General features: G+C 35.8%; 1 protein-coding gene across 1 annotated transcript in view; it reads right to left on the bottom strand.

Moving 5' to 3' along the window:
- Nucleotides 1–11,558, bottom strand: part of LOC103573962 (mucin-17) — a 44,872-nt gene that overhangs the window by 9,823 nt on the left and 23,491 nt on the right. Inside the window, exons 3-6 of the mRNA XM_053741565.1 lie at nucleotides 4,280–11,270; nucleotides 1,748–3,624; nucleotides 911–1,212; nucleotides 12–689 (exon numbers count right to left, since the gene is read on the bottom strand). Coding sequence (XP_053597540.1) covers nucleotides 12–689; nucleotides 911–1,212; nucleotides 1,748–3,624; nucleotides 4,280–11,270 — 9,848 coding nt within the window. The remainder of the gene's footprint in view (nucleotides 1–11; nucleotides 690–910; nucleotides 1,213–1,747; nucleotides 3,625–4,279; nucleotides 11,271–11,558) is intronic.

Genomic DNA, 11,558 nt, shown 5'->3' with positions numbered 1-11,558 from the left:
TTAAAAATTACCTGAAGTAGTGTGGTGAAATATGTGAAAGTTGTCAAGTAAGTCTTGGTAGCAAATATCTTAATAGGTTCAATACTTGGCGTTGCAGTCACCTGTGTATCGATAACACCAGTCTTCTTCACCTTTTCTACAGCAACATCTGTTGAAGTAGCGACGTTTGTTCGGACAACGGTACTGCTACCTTTTTCAAGATAAGTATTATAGTAAGTATAAGTGATGTAATATGTTTTCATAATGTCCGTAAGAGTATCCTCAGGATTATCAAGAGCTGTAAGTGTTGTAGTGACACTAGTTGGACGAGGCGGAGGTGGTACTGATTCAGTGATAATAAGACGAGTAATGGTGTCACTCATAGTTGCTATTCTTGTCATTCCGTCTTCAATAAATGTCTTTTCAAGGACACGTGTACTAAGATAAGTATTTGTTTGAGGTGGTGGTGCTTCAGACGGCTCTAGAATCATATCTAAGTAATGCTGTGGTGCCGTCACTGTATTTGTTATTACTTTCTGGCTGCTTCCTAGAGCGTTGTCCTCATCCGGATGGTCTGCGTTCAATGTAAGATATGTGTAGGTTGTCTTGAATACCTCTGTTCTTAAAGTGGGCGAAGCAGCAAGAGTTACTGCTGCTGATTCTGATCCTGGCTTTCTATGGCGTTCTTCTGTTGCCGTATTTGCGACGACCTTGAAGCAAAATAACATTCATTGTTATAGTGTAACATTTATTATTAATCCTGTCACGTATATTACTTTACTTTCTTGAGGAATTCTCGGATTACTCTACGAGTATTTTATTGTATGCATTAATATAATAAATACTGTCTAGTATGTTGAATTTAAATTTAAAATAATTTAAATATATTTAAAAGAATGTATAAATAAAAATGAAAATAAAAACAAATTACCTGTTGGTCGGTTGAAACGATTGTCGTGCCATCCTTAGTAATGGTATTTAAATAAGTAAATGTCGTTGTGCAAGTCTTGGTAACAAATTCGTTAGGATCTTCTTGAGGCATAAGCATAACAACTGCGTCAGAGAGAGTGAGTGTGGGTTGTGGATTTGAATTTTCCCATCGCAATGCTGGCGTGGGACCAGCAACTATAACTTCTACCCCATTTGACATTACTCGTGTCGCCAAGTTGAGTCTTCTTCCTTCACCCTCCGCATCTTCATCCATCATCCTTGTTTCACGCCTTGATTCTTGTCCTGTTGTTTATTTCAATTTTTTATTAAATATAAAAATATAATTATATATCCTCTTAAAGCTCATACATAAAACATTAGATGTTTGTCTTTAATTATGATTTTTAATTTTTTTATTATTTTTTTAAATAGTTAAAATTTATAATAGACAACAGGAATTTATATACAGAACCTGAAGAATTTCGATAATGAATTTACAATATTTACATTAGAAAGTAATAAAATATGTAAAGAATAGATCAGATTAAATCGTCAAGTTTTTTTATAAACATAAAAATTGAAAAAAATTAATTAAGTAATTAATTAAACAATTAAATGAAGAATAAGAAATTTTTTGTACAGAAATTTTTTTTTTACATAAAGAATCAATTTTTAGAAATATTTTTGAAAGATATTTTTAGAGCAAAGAACTATATATATTAAATTATTGAATAAATAATTACGGCATGATGGGTTTTTAAGGATTTTATTTGGAGAAATCCTCGATGATTGAATAAATTCCTTGATATGAATTTTAAGGAACTGGGATAGTACTCACCATCGGGTTCTCGACGTGAGGCAGTCGTTACGGTGCTGAGACGTATAGATTCCACACTCTCGATTGAGGAGGGTATGATTGTAACAGGTACTGTCAGTGTCAGTGTCGTCACGCGAGGTCGAACAGTCGTTGAAGACGTCACCTGAGTTTCTAGTCCATTTAATTTAGTGACAACATAAGTATAAGTTCTTAATCGAGTTGAGGTAACAATAGTCTCGGTGAAAACAACAGTTGGAATTGGTTCGGGTTCCAAGGATACTGACGCAGGAAGCGAATAATTTTCATCATTCACCTTTGACTCCTGCTCATTTATAGGAAATTGAGATGGAAACATTTGTGGAAAATCTGGTCTTGATAAGGATAAGTAGAGTTCGTCAGAAAGACCAGCTTCAATTTCTTCAGGCGTTGGGGAAGTCACAAAAGTTGTTGTTGTTGTTGTTGTTGTTGTTTCTGTTGTTGAGCTTGAGCTTGAGATTGAGCTTGAAGATTCAGTTTGTAGAGTTTCAGTTGGTTCAAAAAGAGACTGATAATCCTCGCTATGGCTCATTGATGATTCCAATGGAATCACACTCGGTATATAACTCATTAAAAGCTGATCAGAGTCAAGACTTGACCATAATAAAGAAGAAGAAGTTTCAGTGTAAGGTTTTAGTGGTACAACACTTAGTTCTTCTTCTGAATTTTCATTAATATTTTCTGTAGTATTATAAATTTGTTCAGATTCGGGAGATGATGGTGAAGATGGTTCTAAAAGTATTTCTGTCGTACTTGATTGAGTAGTAGATTTTAAATCCTCTAAGTTAACATTTTCAATTGTTGTTGGAGAAGACTCTGTTGTTTCTATTTTTTCAGTTATTGGAATTTTTTCTGTTGTCATTAATTCTTCATTTTCATTATTCTGAGCATGATCGACTTTTTCATTCTCCAGTTCTTCGTATGTGTGCCTTTGTGAATCGTCTATGTCTTGAACAATTTCTTCGGTCGTAGAATTATTTTCATCTTCATCTATTTCTCCATTCTCTTCTTCATCATTATCTGACGATGCAGGAAAAAAGAAATTGTCGGTAATAATTACTGGTGTAATATCACTTATTGTACTAGGTTCTACAGGAACTTCTACCTCAAACTTATTTGAAAGTTCCTCATCTTTAGCATTCTCAATCTCTGGTTTTTCAATGTCATTAGCTGTACCTACAAGACTCGGTGGTAATTCAGCTGACTCTTCGATTTCACTTTGAGTATTTTTTACATGATCATCTTCTTCTACATTATCTTCAGTATCGCCTTCATCATCATTATTAACATCGTCATTCTCATCACCTTCTTCATCATCGTTATCAGGAATTCCATAAAAACCTGTCGTAATAATAGCAAATGTCGGAGTTGATGAAACAACAGGCCGTACTGTAACAAGTTTTTTTCTAGTTACTCGTGTTTTTGGTGTCTGAGTTAACTCAATATTTCCAGTTGGTCTCAATTTTCTCGTACGAGTAACCGTAACTTTATGACGTTTTGATAATGTACTGTCAGGGTAAATTGAATCTTCATAATCAAATTGTCTCGATCGAGCACCAAGACTTCTAACACGTGTTACAACAATTCGTCGCGGTGATGGTGGAATTATTTTTTCAGGTATTGAAGATTTTGTGTAAGGTACAAGTGGTCGTTTCCTTACTACAGTATATTTGTGTGCTCTTTCAGATTTTCTATTGTGAGATAAATGAGATGGTACCCGTACTCGTATCACTTTTCTTCGTTTAGTTTGAACATAATCATCAGGTTCATCATAATAATCATCGTAGTAACTTTGTTCATCAACTGAATATTTTTGTTCCTCAATAGCATAATCTGAAAAGACCATGTCTTGTCTTTTTTCTCTTTTTTTTTTTTTTAATTATTTAATTATTTATCAAAAACCACGTGCATCAATCACAAGCATAATAAAAATATTTTTTTTTTTTAAATATAAAAATATAAGCTTTTAGCGCAGCGTTAAAGCGTGTCATGGTTTATATTGTATACGTGAATCCAGTTGTCTTTAATAAATAATAATTTTTTTTTTTATATTTGGTCGCAAGTCATTTCTGAGAGATTTCGTTGAGTGTGTGGGCGCACGTGCGGCAATAAAGGATATCAAATTTATGGAATTGAGGATTTGAAATGTTCTGAGTGTATGTAAAATAGTGAGTTAAAATTTAAAGAAATAATAGAGAAGGAGAATTGGGAACGAGTTATCTTAGAGATGTATAAAAAATAGTTAAAGATGGATGAGAGAATCTTTGGAGGATTTGGAAGGGATTACTTCCGGCAGCTTGGTACTTTAAGCCGAATATCATGTATTTCAGACTCACGTCTATAATAAAATAAAGTGAGCAAAGAAAAATAAACGATAAGCTGAGATATAGGACGTTCGGCTTAAGGTACAAGACGTTGTTATATTGGGTATGGAAAGAAATAATAGTTATGTATAATTAAAAAAAATAATAATAATAAAAGAAATATAAATTAGGACAGGATTAGGCACGGATGGACGTGGAAATGTGCCGTCCGACGTCACCCACAACGCTCTCGAGACTCTGTGTTGGTGCATGTACACCCATAAATTCTTCACTGGGACTAAGACCAGATGTAGCGTCAGAATGGGCATAAAGTGATGGTGGAATAGACGGCCTTACTTCGTCATTCAAATTACGTCTTCTTCTTGAAATGGATGAAGCTGAAGAATCATCCATTGTTTTTTCAGAATTAACTTTTTTATTTTCTGATTTAACTTTATGTGCTACTGGTATATCAAATTCTTCAACTGACGCTGAAGAATCATCTTCAGGTCGATAATCAAGATCTGCTGGTTGATGTTTACGCTCAATTTCACCAGGGAGTGAATTACTTTGACTGGATATTGGCGCGACCGAAAATAGTGGGTCTTGAGGTTGCTGAAGTTGTTGCTGTAGTTGTTGCTGCTGCAGCTGTAGCTGAAGTTGTTGTTGCTGCTGAATTTGTGGGGATTGTTGAAGAAGAAGAAGAAGTGAATTGAGATTAGCAGCTGGTAATGCTGCTGTTGGAGTAACAAGAACTGTATCCGTAATAAATTCAGTAGCTGTAACAACGTCTGTTGATGAATCAACAAGAGTCGTTAGAATTTCTTTACCCCTAAATGTCAAAGGTATAATCGTACTTTTTTCTTTAGTAATTGTTGTGACATAAGTTGTTGTTCTGACGTTATACTGAGTTGTTGGTGTCGCTTGAACGTCAGGCGCTTGGACATTAGCAAAATTTGGATTTTTAGGACCCAATTGACCTAACAATTGTGACAATAGTATATTTGCAAGAGGATTATTTTGATTATTAAATGATGCTGGAATGGTTGATACAACATTCTCGACAGAATAAACAGTTGAAGGTACAATAAGAGACTGTGAAACACGTCGACCACCAACGGTAGTTAACGTATGCGATACTCTGGTAGTTGGTGTACTGTGTAATAGAAAACGTGTTACTTCAGTCTGACCAAGAGGATTTAATGAAGTCGATTCACTGACGAGGACAACAAGTTGTCGGCCATCACCACCGGTTACTGTATTATAAGCTTCTGGATTGAGTACTTCAATACTTGGACTAGCTGTAATGATACTACGAAATTCAGTAGTACCATGAGATACTACTGGAAGTGTTATTTCAGTTGGTACATAATGAGTAACCGTGATTGGACTGTCGTCTCTACTATAACCAATCAAATCTTCTCGTGATCCACCTCTGCCTCTTGGTTGTACTCTTCTATTAATATTTCGATTTCTTGAAATTGTCCATGGAGTAGTACCTCGTCGAGAATCGTAAGACTCTGTTGTACGTCTTCCATTCGTAGTTCTGACTCTTGAATTTGGTCTCCTCAAATTATCTTGTTTAGTAAAAGAAGTACGTTTATAAGAAGGATTCTTTTCTCGTAAAGTGAATTGTCTTCCTGTTGATGCTGTAGGACTAGGTTTTACTCGACTATTAGTTGGTCTTCTGTTTCTTGAGTTTGAAATTTCACCGGACTCACTGGAATATTTTTCTGTAGTACTTTTGGCAACATTTCGAGTCGATGAAAGAGATCTTCCTCTTGCGATGTATCGAGATCCAGGTTTTACAATTTCATCTTCATCATTAGAAGTATCGTCATCTGATCGATCTTCTGCTGACGTATAAATATTTCCAGGTCTGCGGTATCGATTAGCTGAGTATGAACGTAATTGAGGTGCTTGACGTTTTGATCTTCTTCTCTGAGAAATATATCTATTACCATATGTAGGTCTTGATGTTGTAGAGGACACATCAGCTTTATTGGGAATACGGCGACGTTTATTGTTTTCTGAACCTTCATAATCGTTATCGACTATTTCTTCAACTAATTTTTCATTTTCGAGATTAGTATCATCACTCTCTTCGGGATTTTCAATTTCTTCTACTGGGTCTGGTTGACGTTGGTTGATGAAATTTCGAGGTGGGAAGAGACGATTATTACCTCTGGAACGTGAAGAAAATGGTGGAAGCGTCGGAGAATTAAGTGATCGGGCGTTAGAAGATCTAGGAGCAACTGTTGGAGTTTTTGGGGTACTTGTTGTAGAAGTAGTAGTTCGTCGTGGTTGAGAAGTACTACGAGATACTGGAGATAGGTTTAATGGTCTTCTAAATCTAAGAAGCGGATTAGTAGATCTTCTTGAAGACTCAGTTGTTGTTCTGATAGGTATTGTGGTAGCAGTTTCTTCAAAATCATCAAATTCAGTTGGGAAAGGTGTCTCATCTGTTACAAAAGTTGTTGCAGTAAATTCATTTGCTTCATCTTCTTGATCATCAGATTTTGTGACTGGAGCTATTGTTGGACTAATTGTTTGAGACGGTTTAATCGAAGTTGAGGATGGTCTAATGCCATTTCTAAATCGTGAAGATGACCCCGCAAATGATGAACTTGATCCTCTGATAGCTGGTCTTGCTGAAGATCCGCGGATAACAGAACTGGATCCACGTCGAGCAGAAGAAGATGTTGACGAAGGAGAAAATCTGCCTGAACTTCTACTGCGTGCATTTGCTGGCCCGGTTGGTGATGAGCTAAGTGGTGTTTTCCTTCCAGAAAAACGTCTTGATGAATTAAGTGAAGCTGTTGCGGATGCTGAAATAACTGATCGACTTCGTGAAGAAGAAAAACGATTTCCTTTCGTTCCAGCTAAAGTCGCTGTTATTGTCGGTGTGATGTCAGTTCGTGTAATTGTTGTGGCCGCTTGAGCACCTTTTCTTTTTGGATTGAACGTCGGCCTGCTTCGTGACAAGAATGGTCTGATAGCAGGAGTAAATGTACTCTTCCGACCAGGATAAGTAAGACGTGACTTTTTCTTTGGCTTCTGATCATCTTCATTTTCTTCCTCGTCTTCTTCTTCTCCTCCTTCATTCTCTTCTTCATTAGTTCCATTGTCTTCTTGACTTCCTTCAGATAATGATGACTGAATTACTACTGGAGTAGGGGATGGAAGGCCTGGAGTTTGAGAAGCAAGAAAAGATACTGTTGCTGTCGGAGAAACTGTATTTGAGCCATGAAGATAACTAGAAGTACTTTCTATAATTTGCGCATATCGTCCTTCGATGCTTGTACCAATAACTTTAGACTGATAAACGATAGTTACACTATCAGATTCTATTTGCCCTTTAATAAGTCTTACTAATCCAGTTCTATGACGTTCTTCTGGATGTTTCAATGTAGCTTTTCTTTCGGCATCTATTTTTGTACTTGAAGTACTTTCAATAACTTTAGCATAGAGCCCATCGATAAGTGTGCCAATTTGACTGGTAGCAAAGTAAACAGTAGTTACTTTATCAGCATCAATAATACTACCTTTATTTAATGAAAGAATGCCAGTAGGAAGAGCTGGAGTGGCTAAAGTTGCTGTTGGTGAGACTGAAGTACTTGAAGTCAAAGATGGAGTTTCTAAGCTCGTACTACTCTGCACTAACTGCGCATATAAACCATCAATGTATGTACCATAAATATCCGTTGTAAAGTGAGTAGTTGTTCCATTAGCAACAGCACTAGACTTTAGTGTTGATATTAAACCTGTTTTAGGCTCTTCAGCTACTTTCGTAGGCGTCACCTCAACTGTACGTATTTTTTCTTCTGTCTCAAGATTCTGAAGTTTTGTTGGTACTGCCCCGATTGCTCTTCCTGTTGCTTTAGGAATTTCTCCTAGTGCTACACTGGTGATTGTCTCTAATCTAGAATTGAGAACTGTTTCATTTCCAATATAAGACGTAGTAAAGTACGTGAAAGTTGTATAATACGTTGTTGGTTCTGGATTAATTGTTGATACGTCAATTACTGGTTGATCTTCTGGAGCTGAGTAAACTATTTCTTTGGGTGAAGGAATAGGACTTGTACTTTTTTCTAATTCCATAACTTCATTATCAGCAATTGCTTTGTCTGTTGTTTCTTCTTCATCGCTGAGCAATGAGTCGGGTCGATAGGTCATGATAACTCCTAGTTGAACACTTGGAGTTGGTGATACACCAGGTGTGACTACATTGCTAACAGTTTCTTCACGGCTCGTTGTTATCGTATCTCCGGCACGATAAAATGTCGTCCAATAAGTAAAGGTGGTAAAGTAAGTTACAGGAAGAGTACTTGTTTCAGTTGCTGACATATCAATCGCCGGCGTGGGTCTTATCGTTTCTGTCACGACATTTGTAACTGTTTCTAACCGAGAAACAACATTGCTCGCGTCACCTTTATACATTGTTGTAAAGTATGTAAATGTCGTGTAACTTGTACGAAGAAGAAGTGTGGGCGCTGGTTCGACTTCATGATGATTTGATTCTGAGAGTTCTTGATCTTCGGGTGCAGCGCCAACATTTCTCTTTTCCATTGATGGCTCGAGTATTGGTCCATCACTAGAGCTGGATGAAGATATTACATCGGTTATCATAGAACCAAGTACTTCACCATCAACTAATACTTTTTCTGTTGAATCCTCTAACATCTCGAGAGTTGTTCGTTCGTTTTCGTCAGGCTTGATAGTTGTTTTACCTGTACCAGTTTCTTGAACTTTTTTAGCAGCTTTTAATGCTTCCTCTTGAGATTTTTGTTTTTTTATCGCTTCTAAGTATGCAAGAATATCTGGTGGAGGTGCAGGTGCGCTTTTTGGTGTTGTTGGAATTAAAGATGGTTCTTGTGGTGGTGGAACCACTGCTGTTGGTTCAATTTTTTCCGTTATAATATTACTGAAGACCTCAGTTCTTGTTTCTATTTCTGTTTCATCATCAACAAATATAGTTGTAAAATAAGTGTAGGTTGTGAAATAAGTTTTTGTTTCGAATTTCGGTAAATCAGTAACTACACTAGGTGTAGGACTTGGTTCAAGTATAGATAATTTATTGACACTGTCTTCAATTGTAGTCTTACCATCTTCTAGATCCTGCAATGTCGTTAAACCAGCTTCAGTTGTTGAATCTTCTAGAGTAGTAGAAGCTTCATAAGTTACCAAATCTTCTTCAGGCATCAAAATAGTTGAAGATTGAACAGTATCTTGAATTTTTGTTGGAGTAATTGTTATATCATCATTAAATAATCCAGCAACATCACCAAATATTCCATCAGGTCCAATAGTCTGAGTTACGACATTAGTCTCAACAACTTCACGACTAGAAACACTTGATGTACTTTCTTGGAAGAATGTCGTCAAATAAGTATAAGTCGTATAAAGAGTTTTGAAAATAAGTTCTATTTCTTCTCGTTTTGTTGTTGAATCCTCATCTTCTGTTTTAGGGCTTGCTTCTGAAGGTGTTGAAGGAGTTGTCGTTGTGGAAACTGATGAAAATGTTGTATCTACGGGAGGTACTGTTGTTGATGCCGTTGATATTGACGAAACATCATTAGTAGCACTTGGTAGAATTAATTCTGTAAGATAAGATACTTCAGAAGAAACAACTTCTCGTGATTTAACAGATGTCGTAGTTAAATCTTTATTTGTTTCATCAGGAATAAAGAAAGTTGTGAAATACGTAAATGTTTTATAAGCAGTAGAAGGTAGTAATCTTGTAGCAAATTCAAGTTTTTTACCATCATCATTGATATTATTTTTAGCTGATCCTCCTTTGACACTACGGCCTTGAGGATCATTAAGAATATCATTAGGAATATCTGGTTCCATTGGAGTAGTATGAGCAATATTCAATGTCGATGAATTCTCTGTTGTTTCTTCCAAAGGTGTGGTGAGTTCATTATTTTCAGAAGAAAGTGTTTCATCTTTTGTTGGTATTGATGATGTTGTTGTATCAATCCCCATTGTTGTTAAAGGTTCTTCAGTTTCTTCCTCAGGCTTTACTGTCGTATCATAAGTGACAGTTGCTTCATCAGGGAAGAAATATACATTTGAAGATGTATGAATAATCTGAGCATAATTAGTACCAACATAAGTACCATAAATAAGACTCTTATAATGAGTTGTCGTACCATCTAATGATGTTGTTGAGTCAACAACTTTGAGTAACCCAGTTGGTTTAAGACTTTCTGTTTCAGGAAGTAAAAGCAGGGGTGTAGATTTAGATGATGATAATTCTTCAGGTTCTTCAATCATACTAGGAGTTAAGACACTTGATTCTGATTGTTTACGTCCATTAATAGCATCCAAAAGAGGATCAGCTGTTTTATCATTTCGTATAATACTTGTAGGTTGAATCGATACAGCACTTCCATCACCAGGTCTTAAGGTCGCATCACCTGTAATCTTAGTTACAGGACGAGCAGAAGGTACTGGAGCTGTGCTGGGTGAAAATACAATAATTGTGTCACCAACAATCGTTGTAAAATCAGCAAAACCATAGTAAGTAACTGTACTGAAAGATCGTGAACTTTCTTTTTTAGCAATTAAACGAGATGGTTGTTTAAAAATTTTCGGTATCCTTGGTTTAAAACTTCTTGTTTCTTCTTCATTATCTTCATTTGAGCCAGGGTGCCCAATCAGCTCATGCTTAACTGTATAAGTTGGTAAATTAGGTGTGCGTACTTTAGCAGGTTTAAATCTTTGATTATCGGTATTAAATTCACGTCTCATTTCAAATATATCATTTTCTCGGTCATGAGGCTCATTAGAGCTACTTGATGATGATGACGATGATGATATTTCTTCTCGTATTATTGCTTCTTCACGTTTACCGGCATTCGATGACGAATCATCTTCTTCAATAACCCCACCAAAAAGTTTCCATTCATCTTGTGGTGATACTCGTGATGGGTAAACGAGAAATGGATTTATTTTTGATGATTCAGGTTTTGATGATAAACTACCACTACTACTACTGTCTTTATCATAAAAAACACGACTTGATGTCGATAAAATACGTGCATAAACACGTCCATCATCTAACGTTGTACCTACAACTTGAGTTGCATATTCAGTACTAGCGCCGTCTTGAACAAATGTTCGTGCTGTTTTGCCAATTAAACCAACAGGAGGAACTGATTTACCTGGACGAGCGGATACAAGAAGAACTGTTGTCATGTCTATTATTTTAATTATTAAATAAATGTAATGTTTTTTTTTTAATTTTAATCATAATAAATATAAAAATAAAATAATTATTGTCGTCAAGTCATTTGTACAATTGTTTTATAAATATTTTCATTGCGGAGATTTGTTTAGTAAGTCAATAAGAAATAATAATAAATTTTTTTTTGTACAAAAGTCATTGTTAGTAGTATATGTAATTACGTTTGATTATTTAAAATATAATATTTGTTTTAATATTGTTTATTTATAAATATGTAGAAGTAATATCGGAGAGACGGAGG

This window comes from Microplitis demolitor, chromosome 8, assembly GCF_026212275.2.
Source record: "Microplitis demolitor isolate Queensland-Clemson2020A chromosome 8, iyMicDemo2.1a, whole genome shotgun sequence".
Taxonomy (NCBI): Eukaryota; Metazoa; Arthropoda; class Insecta; order Hymenoptera; family Braconidae; genus Microplitis; species Microplitis demolitor.
This window is presented reverse-complemented; position numbering and strand designations above follow the sequence as displayed.